This window comes from Lingula anatina, chromosome 2 (genome assembly GCF_051362555.1).
Source record: "Lingula anatina isolate TDL-2025a chromosome 2, LinAna3.0, whole genome shotgun sequence".
NCBI classification, from domain to species: domain Eukaryota; kingdom Metazoa; phylum Brachiopoda; class Lingulata; order Lingulida; family Lingulidae; genus Lingula; species Lingula anatina.
The window spans coordinates 19,736,599-19,756,341 of record NC_141768.1 but is presented as its reverse complement, the minus strand read 5'-3'; the positions used below and the strand labels follow the sequence as shown (position 1 = coordinate 19,756,341).

General features: G+C 37.5%; 2 protein-coding genes across 2 annotated transcripts; both read right to left on the bottom strand.

The window, feature by feature from the left end:
• Window positions 1-608: 608 nt before the first annotated feature.
• Window positions 609-5,817, bottom strand: LOC106176993 (IgGFc-binding protein-like). Its single transcript, XM_013559605.2, has 6 exons — window positions 5,660-5,817; window positions 4,789-4,955; window positions 4,310-4,562; window positions 3,526-3,876; window positions 3,154-3,315; window positions 609-2,759 (listed from the first exon to the last, which is right to left on the bottom strand). Exons 1-6 carry the CDS (start codon window positions 5,724-5,726, stop codon window positions 1,516-1,518), a joined length of 2,244 nt encoding a protein of 747 aa, XP_013415059.2. The 5' UTR covers window positions 5,727-5,817; the 3' UTR covers window positions 609-1,515.
• A 3,417-nt stretch (window positions 5,818-9,234) lies between these two features.
• Window positions 9,235-14,583, bottom strand: LOC106176988 (IgGFc-binding protein). Its single transcript, XM_013559597.2, has 6 exons — window positions 14,329-14,583; window positions 13,539-13,705; window positions 13,052-13,304; window positions 12,273-12,626; window positions 11,886-12,047; window positions 9,235-11,362 (listed from the first exon to the last, which is right to left on the bottom strand). Exons 1-6 carry the CDS (start codon window positions 14,393-14,395, stop codon window positions 10,221-10,223), a joined length of 2,145 nt encoding a protein of 714 aa, XP_013415051.2. The 5' UTR covers window positions 14,396-14,583; the 3' UTR covers window positions 9,235-10,220.
• Between the last annotated feature and the right edge of the window lie 5,160 nt (window positions 14,584-19,743).

Sequence of the window (19,743 nt, the reverse complement as noted above, 5' to 3'; positions counted from 1 at the left end):
ATCAATTTCTATAATGCTTTAATTATTTATTTTTTCTTTTGTGTATAATGTAGAAAAGTTCATTTCAAAACATTTTGATAATTTGCCTCATCTAAGATATAATACAAGACGTGGTCATACATGATTGTATTCGAGTGATGGATGATCGATCGATCTACGAGGGAGTTTACATTCGCTATTATACTTTTCAAAGGGAATGACAAAGACCTAACTTAACCTGTAGACAGTTAGACAGCAAGTTGCCGTTTGTCACTATAGTCACCTAAAATTTACTTATATTTTCAGCGAAGCCTGTAAAAGAAGGAGAGGGCGTTTAACAAATAGTATTGAACTGCATTGTATACAAGTCAAGTGATTTGCGTTCATTAGGATCTACGTAAACGGAAGGGGGGGTCATTACTTTGACCTTTTTTGCAGCACTTTACAGTACTACGGTACACTGTTACCCTTTGACGTCAGGAGGTATATCCGCAAAATATATAAAAGTCGTATCATTTTATTTTCATGGACTGAAAAGTGTGACAACAGTTAAAGAGAGAACAATATTGGTTTTTCTAGACACTGAGTTTCGTAAACATTTTTGAATAAAAATAAATAAAACTATTACAGTGAGTTACCACATTTATTTCTTTCACAGCAATTAAATCAGATTGGTGAAAACCGTAAGGTTTTTCTAAACTTATTCTAAAATAACATTGAGTTTGAAGATTGTCACGTGTTTGACCTTGTCTGGAAACTGGATGTCTTTGCCAGTTGAACAAACTCATTTCGCAAACAAAAAATGGATAAAGATTTCAAAACACTCTGCCTTTAAAATTATAATGCGGCATGGTACATTTAGACGACTACTGGCACGCAGTGTTGGACATCAATACACACAGTAGCATGCATAATTGTTACACTGCAAACTTATCTATGTACATACGTTTATATAAGCTTAACTGATATATCTGAAAAAAAAAAAGAGTTGAAATGAGGTTAATACATTGTCTACTATTGTTACAAGTATTTGAATGCTTCCTACCAATTCAGTGTAAGTAGGCAAGAATCTTGTCAATTTCTACCAGTATTAGATAAAGATTTCTGAAAGATTATACAATTATGTTGAGATGAGTGGGTTTTTATGTACATGTATTTGCTTCTGCAAAAATAGTTGTTTACCCGTGTTTTTTCACAGTTTTTGTTTCTGTGCTGCAGACGTAGCTTGTGTAGTTTCTTTATGTTATTTTGCTGTATTACCCATTCCACTGTATGTTATAATGTCATTGCGTGTGTGTGCATGTGGGAGTGAGTGACTCAGATATAACTTCATCAATTTTACTTTTTTAAGTTATGTAATTAAAACAGAGTTAAATAAGCATTTTCTAGGCTCAAGGGATACTAAAGTGTAATCAAATCGTATTCGACTCAGTCGTCAGGCACTTGTAATAAATCGTCGGCCAAATTGCGCAAATGATAAGAATTTTCGGGTGACTCAACAACTACATACTAATTCAAAGAGTTCCATTTGTCAGCTTAGAAATCAATGATGTTAAGATTTTGATTGACTGCCGGTCGTTTTTGCCCCGGTACCATAGCCCTACTCTTCTTGTTCGGTGTTTTATGCCCTTTAATATGTGTAGGCTCACCAACGCGTGCGTAGCCAGTGCTCCAAGCCTTACCCGGGTAGGCAGGGGGTGAGTTTAGAAAGGCTCCATCCCGAGGAGAGTTTCCCGGTGATTCTGGAACTCCAACATCAATATCACTGGTGCTTAAGCGGGAATTCTTCCCTGATTGTGGTTCTGGGCTGACTCTGTTGGATCTTAAACTAGTCTCCGACGTATTCTTGGCTAGTTTTGCTTTTTCTTCTTCTTCTTCTTCTTTTTTGCGCTTAAATCGACGGTATTTGCCAATAATGAAGAATGACAAACACCCGGCAACCAAACCTGCGGCAACTACGCTTCCAACACTGATTCCAACGATTTCTATCGTCGTAAGATCTTTTCCAACCCGAGCAGCAGAATTTCCCGCGAGCAATGAACTTTCTGTACTTGTCGGTACTTGTGTGGGTGTTACCGACACATATGTGGAAGAGGTGGTAGTAGGAGTACTACCAGCAGTAGAAGTAGTAGTAGATGTAGAACTACTACCAGTAGTAGTAGTAGTAGTAGTAGTAGTAGTAGTAGTAGTAGTAGTTGAAGAAGAAGTAGTAGAAGGAGAAGTTGTTGGGACCTCCACTGCGGCCACAAAATTAGCCTGATCTGGATTGGAAGCTAAGGCCACATCTTCATCGACGAGACCATCACCATCGTCATCAATGTAATTTAGGAGTTCTTCATCGAGAAGACCATCACAGTCATTATCCAACCCATCTCCTGCGACTGAGGCTGTCAAAGTACAGTAATCCCCTATAGGCGCCAACCGACATCCACCGGGATAGCCGTAAGATTCGTACTGTACGTGACCATAGGCGAATGCGGAAAAAACAACGATTGGTGACTGGTGGTATAGGGTGTGAGTTCCAGGAGAAACTGACAATATGACTGCTGCGTACTGCGTATTAGATATCTGCGTCCAATTTGTGGATACATCTCCTGGTGCTACAGGTGCCCCGTCAAGGTACAGCCCTGATAATTGGTCCATCTTAATTATAACGTTAATGTAGTTTCTAAAAGCAGCTGATACGCCCTCTACGGTTGCCAGAGTGTAGTAAGAGTCGAATTGTTCAAGTGGAGGAAGCAGCATCATGAATGGGTCGGTTTGAGCACCGTCTGCACTGGCTGCAAATCAGAGAAGATTCAAGAAATTAATTCTGTATTCCATTTAAGTTCTGTCCCCAGATTGTAAAACGAGAAAACATAACCAAAGGTTTTAAAAAGCACGTTTAACTTGTACAGACGCTCACCAACACTCCTTTTCCTTTCCCTTCTTTTTCCATCTGCGACTAAAACAATTTTAGAATTTTCCAACAATGTGAGCCATTAGTTCAATTGAAGTTTTTCATTATATGACTTGGTCGCATCTTTTTTTAATCCAGCATTTCAAATTTGGTCTATTTTATCGGGAAATTGAATCTCATATGCTAATATCGGCTGTATTGTCAAAATGGGGTCATTTAAAGCCAGATACATACATGTATACTTTCTCTGCAACTATACAAGAAGGCGAACTAACCTGACTTTGAATATTGTACAACAAGGACTGCTTTGGTGGCCTCAATATACAGGTAGTCGTCAGACGAGACGAGTAGCTGTTGGAATTCGCCAGCGTTCAAAGTGTACGTGTTGGCTCCGGTTGTCGTACCTTGTACTGTTACCGTGGTTCCTTGCACAGTTCCTGGATGGAAAGATAACAGAATTGTCATAACACATAGAGAGGATAATATACTCAAGTAGATAACATGTAATATCATTTTACGAACCGAAAAACACAAAAAGTGACAATCATTAGTCTAAATGCCAAGCGGGAAGTACTGGAGAAGCATTGTTGTGCTATTTTGATGAGCAATTTTTTAACAGAATTTTAATTAACGTAAATCACACTAACCAATTATTCGAAACACATCGCCCGCGGACCTTTCTGACAGGGGTGCAGTGAGAAAGCGTCTCCCTAGCGTCGGGACGGAGGGAATCATCTCTTCCATATGGTCTGATGACGATCTGGAAGTACTTAGAACCTCTGTCCTTTTACTTCCAGAGACGATCCCAATGGGTTTATCGGATGTGACTCTTGCCCCTGTTAAGTCCTCGTCGCACTGAAGTTGAAACGTCTGGCATCGGTCTAGCGAGACGGTGAAGAAATCGCCACTGCTATAGGTCTGTCCATTGTACGAACAAGAGAAAGAATGACTTGGCATGGTGAAGTTAACGCTTGTACTGTCCTCCGATGCTACCATTCCTAAAAGTAGGGAGAACGACGAAAGTAGTGACAATTTTTCCATTATTCACTCTACTTCATCATAAAAGATTGCGATACGACAAACTGTGAGGCGGAGACCTATATGTACAGCAGTTGCAGAAGAATAAAATAAGGAAACTTAATAATTTAAAAGTTGGAACGTCTATCTCCGGTTGAGCGAAACGGTGAAGGAATTGCTACTATTGTAAGTTTGCCCATTGTACGAAAAGGAGAAAGGGTGACTCGGTATGGTCATGTCCTCTTTGCTGGCAACCACACAGTTTGCATGCCTCATAACAAAGGATTACGGTGCATAGACAAGGTGAATGTCCCCGCCTAAACGCAAGCACGAGACAGCCTAAAAAATGTATGAAAGCAAAAACTAGTGGAACAAATCGCTAGACCATACCAAAATCAACAACGGCCTTTTTACCTATTTGTGCTGGTTCCTGATCTCCAGAGACTGCAGTATTCTTGGGCCAAGCTGGCACGAAGTAATCCGTTCCTAACACGTCCGCCGGAATCACCAAAAATGAGTCCGAGCTGTAGTGCTCTTTGTTGACCGCATACACTATGACCTCGTCCGATGCCGTGATGTATATCCCTCTGGACTGAACACCGCTTCCGGTCATCCTTATACCTTTAGGAATCTGGACTGTACGGACTTGGCCTTTTGTGACTGTTACCTGAATTAGAAAAAATTGGCATGCATCTTTGTTAAACAGAGACTTGCGAGAACACCAGTAGCCTACAAAGAAGCTCTTAACGTATATTTGTGCGTTTTGCAGAATATAGTCACCATTTAACAGCCTCATGTTCAAAATTAATTCCATTTTCTCTCGTTAAAATTTAGCCTGAAATTCATCCAGTGTAAAAAAATAATATAGCTATGAAATGAAATGAAAGTTTTACTGTTTCCCCGGCGTAAACGGAGCTGGCCAAAGGTGCTGTCACATTCACTGTGATGGTTTGGTTTAAACTCGTGGTAATGAAAAGTTCAAGACTCAGACTGTTAGGGTGGTTTTCACCAAATGCCACGTAGAATTCCACACCTTGGTTATCCGGCTTGTTGGAATATCCTAAATAACAGAATGTATTTTGCCATCTATAAAACGGGGATACTTTGCGTCACAATACATATAACACGCATGTATAACAGGGGCGGATTCAGAGATATTTTCTGAAAGTCTTCCAAATTATCTTTGTTGATCCGTCCTCCATTTTTGACCGTCTTCCGACAGAAAAAAAGATACCCGTCAATGTAAACTTGAAAATCTGACCGTCTTCTGGAAGACCCAGAAGACGGCCTAAATCCGCCCCTGTATAAGACATAACATATAAGACAAATTTTTCCGTTTATTTGTTTAGTAGTTGAATTAAAACAAGTTATCGTGTGATTTAGAACCACCCCACGTTGGAATATTTCAAATAATACGACTTGATAAGAACTGATACAGTTAAAAAGAAGAAAAATATATAAGTAGCATAACCCTTAAAATTGTACAAAACATATCCTAAATAAATCCATTTCAAACAATTGGGTTTTATTGAGAAACATGTACAGATAAAATTTGGATAATGAGAAACGAGCGGAGAAAAAAAGCTATAAAAAATAACAATTTTGGTAAAAAAAAAAATCCTTTTTTTTTTCATACTTCGATTTTTTAACTAGTCAATTTCCTGAAAAAAAGTCTAATTTTTCTCGAAATTGGATTCAATTGATACGCTTTAATATATCTGTGAAAAATGTATTCATTCTATATGTGTATAAATTTTGACTTACCCATCACAGATCCCACTGTCATCCACAGATACAGGAAAAACGTTTTTCGTCGCGAAATCATTTTCATCGGACATGTAGCTGCGGCGAGCTACCTCCGTCCTCACTGAGAAAAAAATAAGAAATGCGCACTTTAAAAAGTATCCTGAATTGTACTTCAAGCAAAATAAAGAAGGCTATTCACCTGTTTCGTTTAAATATTGTTGTGAAAAATTGCACTTTGGGATCTTTTTTTCTTCATTATGTTGTGTCTACCCAATTATCCACCATAAATAGTTAACATATTACTTTATTATGATCAACGTTTACAATCTCTGTTACCTCTGGCAATAAATCTAGTTTGTGTACTTGACGCTTGACCTTAAAATCAATAGAAGTTACCATTCATTCTTTGTAGGGTTAAACAACTCAATCTGCTTTGAACCAATGAGTCCCAAGGATATATATTTAAAAAGTATATCTAAGCCCTTTATATACATGTATAATTATATCTGTAGCCAATTACCAGAATGAAGAGTGTCATTGTCTTCATACAGTTTCGTGTTTGGTGTCGTATGGAGAAGTAAATGCTTAATATTTCTTATTTTAGCTATCAGACTTTGTCCTCCCTCTTTTCGTTAGAAATTTTGTGATTCGCGAGAATGAAATTTTATTCGTTTTAGTGAAGTGAATTAGAATGAAATTATTTTCTCCTTAGGGGCGACATTTTGTGTATTGTGCTAGTTGTGCTCTTTGTAAGAATTGTGGGTAAGTTACGACAGTTGTTCGTTCGACCAGTTAGCGCAGTCCAGTCGACACGTAAATTTTTTTTTATTATTTTTTTTGTCTTTCCTTTTTGGTTTTTTGGCTATTGACTTTTAAATTTGTTTAGTATATATGATTTTTAAAATGTTATTTGTACATTTGTTTTTGCTACAGTGATTATTTTCTTTTTTTTTTTTTCAATTTTTGTTACGGTGCAAGTATGTGTGTGTTAGTGTGTGTAGGTCTACAGTGTACTTGCATGCGTGTATGTTGATTAATGATAGTATGTTTACAATTATGTGCTTATGGATGAATACTTGTGTATCGACCATCAACCCTAAAAAATCCATATCTGGCCTCATCACTGAAAACGACGTGATTCCAGTGTTTTGGCTGCAAACGCACGTGGTCCCCAGCCCATTGCAGACGTCGCTGTATATGACCTGCTGTTAACAGTGGTTTCCCTACTGGCCTTCGTGCAAAATAACCGGCTTGCAGTAATCTCTTGTTCAATCTCGTGACCTTGAAACGGGCGTTTGAATGACATTCTGCCTCTCTTTTCTGAGGACACTGGTTGTCTTTGTACGGCCAGCACGGCGTCCTCTAAGGAGAAGGCGATCCTGTCTTCTTGGTGTGATACGCGGACACCCTGGTCGAGGTATTGGAGTAGGTGCCCCTGTTGCATCATTTCTTTGGAGGACTTTACAAACGGTTCCTGATAAATGTTGAATTACCTGGCAATGGCTGTCCGTTTCTTGACATTTTCTCTGAGAGCAAGAGTCCCATAGTAAGCTGCGTTGCTTAGCTGTCGAACCATATCTTCAATAAAGTACCTGTCAAGTTTCAGAGCGACCCCTTTGTTGCTTCTCTAAACACACTCCAAAGATTGACCAAACCCATGTGTTTTTATACAAGGGCAGAAATTGCCGAAAAGACCACCCCTCACATTTCTGACCACAGAACATGCAACTGCATGCATCAATTGTTTCGAGAGTTGTGTGGTATTAAGGTAACACACCTGGCTACACATGGAGTGACACCTCAGGTTGGATTTAAAGTAGTTAGAGAGAAATTAAATATTTCGTAGAAAATTTACTCGCCAAAAAATAATATTCCATATTAAGTGGTAACCCTGTAAATTAATGGTTTTGTTCAATAAGAGCTGTTTAGGAAGTGATCTCCCGATGATTCCCTAGTAAGTACGAGAGAATATTCTGGTGATATTCTTGTGATTCCCTACAGATGAGCTCGAAAGAGCTGTTTGGGATCTAGATGTGATATCCCGGTGATTCCCTATGTACGGGAAGTATGAGCTAGGAAGAACCGTTTGGGATGTGATATCCCGGTTGGTGAGGAGAGGGTCTCCTTGTGTTTATGATTTATTTATTTATTTATTTATTTATTTATTTATTTATTTATTTATATTATGGTTTGTTGTAAATGATTGAAGATGGTTTGAAATAAAATTTGTGCGCTAACTGCGTCCATGTGCACTTTATATGTTGTTTGTGTTGTTTTATTCGTAATGTTAACAGTGTCGGTTATTGTCTAGGAGAATAAGCTTGTCCTTACTACCAGCTTTCATTCAAAATGTAAGATATGTATGTATAATGTAGGATATATAAGTATATATTGCAACAAATTTTCATATATGCACAGTACAATTAAAAAATTACCCATTGTCTTCTACAGCTTTTAAAATTGCTTTTCTTTGCAAACGGCACTCTTTTCTCTGCGGTATTTTTCAGTGATCGCGCTGTGAAAAACTCTTAGTCTCCGCAGAGATTTGTCATGAGAACAACGCCTGCAGGCTTGCTGGCGTGGTTAAACACAGATGTCGAATAAGTACACCAAACTATTTATCTATTTGATTTGGACTGTTGGGGGATAAATGATTCGGTAAATGATTGGGTCAGCAATACACTGACCCCTTTGTAAGCAGGCCTACTACAAGTCACGTGTAGTAGCATGCGGTTTAACTTAAGTATGTGTATCTGTCTGTTTGTCTGTCAATTTGACGGACCTCTCCGTCTCTCTGTTTGATCCGCCTTTCTGTCCGTCGTCCGTTTCTGTCTTTAAGCAAGGTGACTTTTAACATAATGGAGGGCTACATGTGCATTTTTTTAATACCAGTTAATTAAATATTGGAAGAGATTCTGATACAAATGTAGATCCGTGTACACAAGTTCAAGGATTTTCCATTCTTTCCTTTTTATTATTTTTATTTCGTTCTTTTTCTCTTCTATTTCTATAATGCTTCAATAATTTATTATTTTCTTTTATGTAAAATGTAGTAAAATGCATTTTCTTAACATTTGGATTATTTGCCTTAAGATTTAATACAAGACAAGTCATACATCATTTTAGAGTTAACATGCGTTATTATACTTTTCAAAAAGAATGACAAAGACATAAATTAACGTGCAGACAGCAAGTTGCCGTTTGTGATTAGTCAAAGTCACTTGGAATTTACTGGTATTTTCAGCGTAGCGGTAAAAAAGGAGAGGGGGTGCAACAAATTGTATTGAATTGCTTTATATACAAGTGCTTTGCGTTCATTAGGATCTAATGGGTCTGTAAACGGAAGGGGGATCATTACTGTGACCTTTTTTGCAGCACTTTACAGTACGGTACATTGTTACCCTTTATTAATGTCAAGGACCTGTAAAATAGTATACAAAATTTAAGTACTTGTATATCCGATACAATATATAGAGGCCGTATCATTTTATTGCCATGGGCTGGAAAGTGTGGCAACAACCAAAGAGGGAACAATATTGATTTTTCTAGACACTGGGTTTCGTAAACATTTTCGAATGAAATAAATAAAGCTGTTACAATAAGTTATAATTTATTTTTCCACAGCTGTTGTTTCATAGTTGGGAAAACTGTTTTTCTAAACTAATTCAAAAATAACACCGAGTTTTAAGATTGTCACCTTTGTGTTCTTGTCTGGAAACTGGGTGTCTTTCCCAGTTAAACAGACACATTTCGCAAAACATTAAATATAGATAAAGATTTCAAAACACGCAACGTTGTACGTCAAAACACACAGTAGGCAGGTGTAATTGTTACACTGCAAACTTATCTATATACAAAGGTTTATAAATTTAACTGATATCTAAATAATAAGAGAGTTAAATTAGGGTTTAAAAAGTTTCTACAAGTATTTGACTGTCTATGCTTCCTACCAGTTCAGTGTTAGTAGGAAAGAATCTTGTCAATTTCTACCAGTATTAGATAATAAAGTTTTATGAAAGATTATACAATAATGTTGAGATGTATGGGGTTTCTGTGTACATGTATTTGCTTCTGCGAAAATAGATATGTTTTCCCCTTTTTTTTTTTTTTTTTTTTTTTTTTTGTAACAGACGTGGTTTGTATAGTCCTGTACATTTATTGTGTTACCCATTCCACTGTATGTAATAAATGTCTTTGTGTGTGTGTGGGGGGGGGGGGGGGGGGGGAGTGAGTGAGATATTGCTTCTGAATCAATTTGTACCTTTTTTGAAGTTGTGTAATAAAAAGAGAGTCAAAATGAACATCTTTTAGCTTCAGGTGATACTAAAGTGTAATCAAATCGTATCCGTAACATGCAGCTACTTCGTTGCGGACCTCTTGATATTTACATCAATATTTACATAGAGGACATCGCCATATAACTGACATTTAATCTAAATGCCTTTTTTCTTTTTCTTTAGTAATTTTTGCAACAAAAACTGACACAGTCGTCACACACGTGTAATGAATGGTGCAAACTGTGAAGATTTCCCGGTGTCTCAATAACTGCATACAAATACAACGAGTTCCATTCGTCAGCTTAGAAATCAATGATGTTAAGATTTGGGTTGACAGCCGGCCGTTTTTGTCCCGGTACCATAGACTTACTCTTCTTGTTCGGTGTTTCATGGCCTTTAATTTGTGTAGGCTCACCAACGCGTGCGTAGCCAGTGCTCCAAGCCTTACCCGGGTAGGCAGGGGGTAAGGATAGGAAGGGTCCATCCCGAGGAGAGCTTCCCCGTGATTCTGGAACTCCAACATCAATATCACTGGTGCTTAAGCGGGAATTCTTCCCTGATTGTGGTTCTGGGCTGACTCTGTTTGATCTTAAACTTGTCTCCGACGTATTCTTTGCTAGTTTTGCTTTTTCTTCTTCTTCTTCTTTTTTGCGCTTAAATCGACGGTATTTGCCGAAAATGAAGAGTGACAAACATCCGGCAACCAATGCTGCAGCAACTACGCTTCCAACACTGATACTAATAATTTCTGTCGTCGTAAGATCTCTTCCATTCCGAGCAGCAGAATTTCCTGCCAGCAATGAACTTTCTGTACTTGTCGTTACCGCAACATGCGTGGAAGAAGTGGTAGGAATAACGGCAGTAGATGTAGTAGTGGTAGTAGAAGTTGTTTGGGCATCCGCCGCGGCCACAAAACTCGCCTGATCTGGATTGGAAGCGAAGGCCACATCTTCATCAACAAGACCATCACCATCGTCATCTATGCTATTCAGGAGTTCTTCATCGAGAAAACCATCACAGTCATTGTCCAACCCATCTCCCGCGACTGAGGTTGTCAAACTACAGTAATCCCCTATAGGCGCCAACCGACATCCACCGGGATATCCGTAAGATTCGTACTGCACGTGACCATAGGCGAATGCGGAAAAAACCTCAATTGGTGACTGGTGGTATAGCGTATGAGTTCCAGGAGAAACTGACAATATGACTGCTGCGTACTGCGTATTAGATATCTGCGTCCAATTTGTGGCTACATCTCCTGGTGCTACAGGTGCCCCATCAAGGTACAGCCCTGATAATTGGTCCATCTTAATTATAACGTTAATATAGTTTCTAAAAGCAGCTGATACGCCCTCTACGGTTGCCAGAGTGTAGTAGGAGTCGAATTGTTCAAGTGGAGGAAGCAGCATCATGAATGGGTCGGTTTGAGCACTGTCTGCACTGGCTGCAAATCAGAGAAGATTCATGAAATGAATTCTGCATTTCATTTAAATTCTTTCCCAAGATTGTGAAACGAGTTTAACTTGCACAGACGCTTACCAACACTGTCAATTTCCCACTTTTGTGGTTACTCGTGTTTAATTGTTTTTAGTCTATCTAAATACATTGTTGTATCAAAACTATAAATACAATTCACAACAAAGCTGTGTAGTGGAGTAGCATCGTGAATGGTTCGCTTTAGGATTTGAACATTTTCACGTCTGTTTACTATGAAGAAACGGCCCAGTACCCTTCTATTTCGATCTGCGACAAAAATAATCTTAGAAATTTCCAACAATGTGGCCTATTAGTTCAATGTAAGTTTTTCACTCGTGTCTTTTTTTAAACCGGCGTTTCAAATTTGGTCAAGTTAATTGGGCAATTGATTTTCATATACTAATATCGGTTTTATTATCAAAATGGGATCATTTAAAGCCAGACATATACATGTATACTTTCTCTGCAACTACACAAGAAGGCGAACTTACCAGACTTTGAATATTGTACAACAAGGACTGCTTTGGTGGCCTCAATGTACAGGTAGTCGTTAGACGAGACGAGTAGCTGTTGGAATTCGCCAGCGTTCAAGGTGTACGTGTTGTTTCCACTTGTCGTGCCCTGTACTGTCAATGTGGTTCCTTGTACAGTGCCTGGATGGAAAGATAACAGAATTGTCATAACACATAAAAAGGACAATAAACTCATGTAGACATAATATAATATCATTTATCGAACCGAAAAACACGAAAAGTGACCATCAATAACCTGAATACCAAGCAGGAAATACTGGAGCAGCATTGTTGTGGTATTTTGATGAGCAACTTTTAAACAAGAATTTGCCAAAAATATTTTTAATTCACGTAAGTCATACTAACCAATTATTCGAAACACATCGCCCGCGGACCTTTCTGACAGGGGTGCAGTGAGAAAGCGCCTCCCAAGCGTCGGGACGGAGGGAATCATCTCTTCTATATGGTCTGACGATCTGGAAGAGCTTGTACTTAGAAGCTCTGTCCTTTTATTACCAGAAACTATCCCAATGGGTTTATCAGATGTGACTCGTGCCCCAGTTAGGTCCTCGTCGCACTGAAGTTGAAACGTCTGACATCGGTCTAGCGAGACGGTTAAGGAATCGCCACTGCTATAGGTCTGTCCATTGTACGAACAAGAGAAAGAATGACTTGGCATGGTGAAGTTTACACTTGTACTGTTCTCCGTTGCTACCACTCCTAAAAGTAAGGAAAACGACTGAAAGTACAGTGACAATTTTTACCAATATTCACTCTATGTCATCAGAAAAGATTGCGATATGACAGACTGTGAGGTGGAGACCTATATGTACTGTACAACAGTTGCAGAAGAATAAAATAAAGAAACTTTATAACTTTAAAGTTAAAACAATTGGCTTCGGTTAAGCGAAACGTTGAAGGAATCGCTACTATTGTACGAACAGGAGAAAGGGCGACTTGGCATTGTAAAGGTGATGGTCGTGTCGTCTTCATTGGCAACCCGAAATTTGGAGGTCTCATAATAAAGGATTATGGCGCCAAGGCGAAGACCCACGCCTAAATGCAAGCGCTAGACAGTCTGAGAAAAAAATGTGTGAAAACAAAAACTACTTGACCATTCCAAAAATCAGCCACGATCTTTTTACCTATTTGTGCTGGTTCCTGCCTTCCAGAGACTGCGGTATTCCTGGGCCAAGCTGGCACGAAGTAATCCGTTCCTAACACGTCCGCCGGAATCACCAAAAATGAGTCCGAGCTGTAGTGCTCTTTGTTGACCGCATACACTATGATCTCGTCCGATGCCGTGATGTATATGCCTCTGGACTGGACACTGCTTCCAGTCATCCTTATATCTTTAGGAATCTGGACTATGCGGACTTGACCTTTTGAGACTGTTACCTGAATTAGAAAAAGTAATAAGTGACCAAATTGTTTAAAAGCATACTGCCATGTACCTTTGATAAACAGAGACTTGCGAGAACACCAGTAGAGAGAAGCTCTTAACGTTGATTTGTGCGTTTTGTAGAATAAAGTCGCCATTTAATAAACTCATGTTTAAACCTAATAAATTAGCCTGAAATTCATCCAGTGTAAAAAAAATAAAAAAACTATGAAAGGAAATGAAAGTTTTACCGTTTCCCCGGCGTAAACGGAGCTGGCCAAAGGTGCTGTCACATTCACTGTGATGGTTTGGTTCAAACTTGTGGTAATGAAAAGTTCAAGACTCAGACTGTTAGGATTGTTTTCACCAAATGCCACGTAGAATTCTACACCTTGGTTATCCGGTTTGTTGGAATATCCTTAATAACATAAAGTATTTTGCCATCTATATAAATAGGGGATACACAATACATATAACAAGCATGTATTACATATAACATAAAAGACAATATTGTTTTGTTTTCGTTTATTTGTTAATAAGTGATTTGTTAATTAGTCATTTAGAACCACCACACGTTGGAATATTTTAAAAGTTTAAATAAGAACTGAATAGTTTAAAAAGAAGAAAAAAATTATACGTAGCATATGCCGTTAATTCATGGTTGTTAACAATATGACCTTTTTCATGAACATAAAAATAACACTGCTTCTAATGACCAAGATATCAGTAAAAGTTTAACTTAAAATTGTACCAAATATATTCTGAATATATCCTTTTCAAACGATTGGGTGTTATTAAGAAACGTGTACAGAAAAAAATTTGAGTTATAAAAAGCGAGCAGACTGTTGAGAAGAAGAGCTTTAAAAAACTATTTTGGCAAATATTTCCTTTTTGGCCGATAATTGTGACTTTGATTTTTTAAATTTTCAGTTTCCAAAAACAAAAAAAGTCTCATATCTCTCGAAATTGGATTCAATTGAATCGCTCTAATATATCTATGAAAAATATATTCATTCTAAATGTGCATTAATTGTGACTTACCCATTGCAGATCCCACTGCCAACCACAGATACAGAAAAAACGTTTTTCGTCGCGAAATCATTTTCATCGGACATGCAGCTGCGGCGAGCTACCTCGGTCCTCACTGAGAAAAATAAGAAATGCGCATTTTAAAAAGAATCCTGATTTGTACGTCAAGCATGGTAAAGCAGGCTATTCACCTGTTTCGTTTAAATATTGTTGTGAAAAATTGCACTTTGGGATCTTTTTTTTCTTCATTATGTTGTGTCTACCCAATTATCCACAATAAATAGTGAACATATAACTTTATTATGATCAACGTTTACAATCTCTGTTTCCTCGGCAATAAGCCTGGTTTGTGTACTAGACGCTTGATCTTAAAATTAATCGCATCAATAGAAGTTACCTTTTATTCTTAGTAGGGTCAAACAACTCAATCTGCTATGAACCAATGGGTCCCACGGATATATATTTAAAAAGTAAATCGAAGTCCTTTATATGTAATTTTATCTGTAGCCAATTACCAGAATAAAGAGTGTCATTGTCCTCATACAGTTTCATGGTGGGGGTCGTTTGCAGAAGTATAAGTTCAATATATCTTGTTTTTGGATATCATACTTTGCCACCTGCCTCTTTGTTGAAATTTTAGTTATGCACAAGATAACCTTGTCCTTGCTCCCTAATACCATTCAAATTTAAGATATTTATGTATACATAAATATTGAATATCATTTATCTCTGAAAATGAAGTAATGAAACACAAACCTTGTTCGCATTGTTAGTTTTGTTCTTAAGTTAAAATGCAATGTCTAAAACATTCAGTTCTGTTATTGCAAAAACACGGAAAAGTAAATAAAAAAACACGTGATGCTTAGAATAAAAACAAGTTCAGAATAATATTTTCATAACGCAGCATTAATGTTATTTTTCAATAGGTCTAAAATCATCAAGCCATTTTATTTTCAAAGCCCCAGAAGTTATATTTATAACTTTCTCAAGGTAGACCTAGAAACAAGGTTTCCCTTGCTTACAACTTTGGAGGGAGACCTGTACACTAAGGTCAGAGACTTCCCAGTCGTTTTTTTTTTTTCGTAACAAACCACGACTTTAAGGATATTGTTACCCTTTACTGCCTCACATACATTTTTGGGGTAACAGATAAATTGTCAGTGTTCAGAGACTAAATTAATTAACATTTACACATATTATCTTATGGGTGACGTCATAATTGCGATTTTGAGGTAAAAACGGGAAAATCGGTTTCTTAAATTTCTCCTTTACCTGAGCACCCACGATCACCGTTTCAACGCCGATTTAATGACATCATTTAGTACTGCAAAACTCTGCCAGCGATTTTCTTTAAAGTCTTAGGCTCTGTTCTCACAACTTTTAGATCGATCTATCACCGCGGGGAGTCTCACTAGATTACTGTCAGATAATCCCCCTTAAGTTTCCGTCCCCGCCTACTACAAGCTTTAAGGGGTAATTAACTTTCGTGTCCGCCCGGCTGACAGTTATTTAGCGTGAACCCCCAGGGAGTTAGGTCGATCCAATGTAGGTCGATCTAATCTATGAGAATGGGGTGTTAGGTGGTATCGTTCAAAAGGCAAAATAACGCCTTTGTTCAATGAAAAAACTGCTCATAAATCCATTAAAAAAATGACGGAACGGGATTGTACCCCATACTTTCGTGGTCAAGTCTGCCCATGTTCGTGATGAAATCTTGTTCAGGGATGAAGTTACGCCCCATACCGATTGCTATCTCACCGCAAAATGGAAGGGTGTTCAACTGACGATTAAATATTTGAGCTGCCCATGCTTTTACATTGCAACGAGATATATAAACGCTGATATTTTATATTTCGAGGGTTTTTTATTGTTTTAAATCAGCAAATAGATAGATGTATTATTGAATAATAAGATGCAGGAAAAACATCATTATTGGTATCGAGATGCTAATAAAGGCTTACAATAGCCTTAACCGACTCTTCGGTAATGAAATGATAACACTGAGGTGGCTTTGTGATTACCAATTTCAACACAGTACCCTCAACAATACTGGCATCAAGTCAATGTTTGCATTTACTTTACTTTAACTTCTTCTTTCATACATTTGTATCACCCTGAGTTTCAGAGGACAGTCGAAAGACGCCTCTCTAGTTTTAGCAAGCCTCCGCCGATACTGGAAATGAGGTGAGTTTCCAAAATTACCTGAAACGCAGGTTATTATAAAATGACTTAAAGCCAGCATTTATTGAATCCGAGCACAAAGAAAGCAAAATAAAAATATAACGAGTTTTTTTTTGTTTCGAATAAAAGGAAAAGAAAACAGGAAAAACAGCGCATTGTTCTGGTGGAATTGACAACTTTCTACTACTTGGCTCTTATTAGGGATTACACTATCAAGTTCAAAAATTAAAACAGGCAATGAGAATACAGATAAAGTTATACATTAATAGGTTAAATGTAACATACTTGTTATTTGATCCCCGGTAACATTTCAAATTAAAAACACGGTAATGTTATCAAATTTACCCTCATTTTGAATTCTATAGTAGAGGAATTTAAAATGGAAATAAGATCTCCTCAAACAAATGAATTTTAAACTACTTACATCCACCAGGGCAAACTTGACAAGAAAATGAAGATTAATGATTTATTATTTGAGAATAGTGGATGTATCTCGGACTCATTTAATGTATTTTGGTCTTTGATCTCTCGCACCCAACATATTTACACCTTCCTACCCTTAGAACGTATTCATGTTATAGGTGATTTAAGAAGAAATATACTGCAGTTCGTTAGTTTTATTGACCTTGGCCCTTTTCACCTCGAGCGGTACAGTTTTCTGTATCGTGCCAGTTTGGCTGGTCTTAATATGGAATTACTCTATAGGAGAGTTTCACCCCATTTCCATAGATTTTTAGATCGATCTATCCCTGTGGGGAGTCTCACTAGATTACTGTCAGCTTGGCCGGCTTAAGCGTCTGTCCCGCCTACTAAAAGCTGTAAGGTGGTAATTAACTATGGTGTCCGCTCGGCTGACTGCAATTTAGCCTGAACCCCCAGGGAGTTAGGTCGATCTAAAACTTAATCCTTAGATCGATCTAAATCTCTGGGAAAGCACCCTTTAACTCCGTTCTCATGTTGATAATCACTCGTAGAAAAACACCAGTAACTTTTACAATTTACAGCTAAGACAGGGTGCCCATATCCTAACTTACTAGAAGGATCGATCAAACTTCGAAGGGATTCTCGCTAAATTGCAATAACTTTCGTGCACGTTTTAACTGAATGTGATTTAGCGAGAATCCCCTCGGAGATAGATCTATAGTAGGATAGGGTTATGAGGATGGTCCGTTTCACGTTGGCTCCAAGCAAGTTTTCAACACCAGTCTATTCATTAGACTAGGGCAGGGCAACGGGGTTGAAGGGAAGGGAAAGGGGTGTGGGGGTTATAAAGTGCACACCAGAGTAGAAGACTGATTGCATCAATGTAATGGTCTAAAATCAAGAACACATGTGCTTGATATGTTCTATTCGCATTATATAAGAATGACTTTTAAACGTAATAAGCCAGAGCTAATGTGTCATGGTCTTTGTGTTAAGGCAATTTTAACCGTAAATTACTTCTTCAGAATAATTCTGTCGTCCCTTGGGTGTTTGTCTTTACACAGAAATTTAAGACTCAGTTTTAAAAAAAGATTATTAATTCAAAAAGAATTTAACGTATAAACATATTGGAGAGTAATTTGCCTTTATTTTGATTCTGCACAAGACCGTGTATTTTTGATATAAAATCAAACATTTCATTTTTTTACACAGAATTGCTAGCTTTAAGCCTAGATTACATTTACACGGGCGCCGTGCGATGAAATTGTCCGTACGATTTTTTTTGAAATTGTAAGGAGCTACAGGCTACGCCGAGTATGTCTACATTACATGGCCTTAAATCCGTACGATTCCATGCGATTTCGCACGACCACTGTCTACCTCCGCTCAGACGCCGTACGAAAAGGGTATTACGGGCAGTATGCATGCACCGGGCATCGCATTTCAAATGTAATCTAGGCTTTTACAGTGCTGGACACCTTAAACCTTTCTTCACCTTGTTTATCTCAATAAAAATGCTGCGCTCCGTATGGGTCGTACAGTAGGAAGTGTGGTAGAGACGCTCTCCGTTTTGGGTGCTAAGAAAAATATGTACAGCCATGAACACACCTTCTTTTATGCTTTTGATTTTACTCCACATGTAAAATGACATTGTTTCTCTTAATGCAAATGGTGTTCCTTATAAGTTATCCATATTTAACTTTCAATATCTTCATCTTTAAGAAAGGCTTTTATTCGAAAATGACATCCATGATACATGGCTGAACAAGAAACAAATTCATTATGGATCAATTTACAAAACATTTTTGAAAATGGTTTGCAACACATCAACCTTTTAGACGATTGGTAACAGTATGCTTTTCAAAAAAGTTACTACACTTAAACTGTTTATTGGAAGTTTAAAAAAATGATATAGCACATATTTACAAAGCAAAGTTTTAATGGTACACAAAATGTACAATAAAATTGGTATATAATTCTTGAAGATTAATCAAACTTATGAAATATAAATAGTCTACACAAAAACGTCTTATTTCTCATAAAGTGAAAAATATACTATACAGAGTGTCCCCATGTTCCTAACGTTTCAGTTACTAACTTTCAAATATATTAACTATTTTGTGTGCGGAATACAGAAATTGTTGACTGCATTTCAGCTATGTATTTCATGTTGAAACTTTGATGATCTGTAGTCACATACATACACTTATACTGTACTTGTGTTCGAGTTTTGAATGATTAGACTTATGAACAACTTTGAAGAATGTTATTGAAGACTGTAGGCAGTGTTTTTTTTTACTGAAGTTGAGTCATCGGGGGAGGGGGGGAGGGTAAAAAAGTTCACTTTTTGCTTTTTTTTTTTTTTTTGAGAAAAAGAACCCCTGTTTGAAATTGGTGGCTACATGCTTGTAATCTTTAAGTAACTTGGAGGTCACTCTCCATGTTATTTTCCTAATGCTGTTTGAATATCACTGTCTTCATTCTGTAAGTATATTAGTTATCAAGACAAATAACAAATACAACAACTTAAAAAAAACAAGGCAGCAAAGCTGTCAAATGTACAGACAAAAAGCAGACAATAACAATGCACAAAATAGGCTACTGTCAATTCTGATGCAAAAGTACATTATGCTTAACTGCAAATTCAACATCAAATTTTAATTATGCTCAACAGGTAATACCAATGTAAGTGAAATGTGTAACAAGCGTAAGGCTTCAGGCCCATGGAAGTTTAAGTTCACACTTTGAAAATGCCAGAATGAGAAAAATGAAAATTTCACATAAAACTGCTTAAATTCAATAATAAATGATAACCCATTTGAG

Bases quoted from the DNA above. Each gene is read 5' to 3' on its own strand.
- LOC106176988 (XM_013559597.2), bottom strand. From the start codon at position 14,395: ATGAAAATGATTTCGCGACGAAAAACGTTTTTTCTGTATCTGTGGTTG. The intron at 13,305-13,538 runs GTAAAACTTTCA...TTTCTAATTCAG, and splicing joins CCGTTTACGCCGGGGAAACG to GTAACAGTCTCAAAAGGTCA. The intron at 12,048-12,272 runs GTTAGTATGACT...CTTTCCATCCAG, and splicing joins CGATGTGTTTCGAATAATTG to GCACTGTACAAGGAACCACA.
- LOC106176993 (XM_013559605.2), bottom strand. From the start codon at position 5,726: ATGAAAATGATTTCGCGACGAAAAACGTTTTTCCTGTATCTGTGGATG. The intron at 4,956-5,659 runs GTAAGTCAAAAT...TCTGTTATTTAG, and splicing joins GACAGTGGGATCTGTGATGG to GATATTCCAACAAGCCGGAT. The intron at 3,316-3,525 runs GTTAGTGTGATT...CTTTCCATCCAG, and splicing joins CGATGTGTTTCGAATAATTG to GAACTGTGCAAGGAACCACG.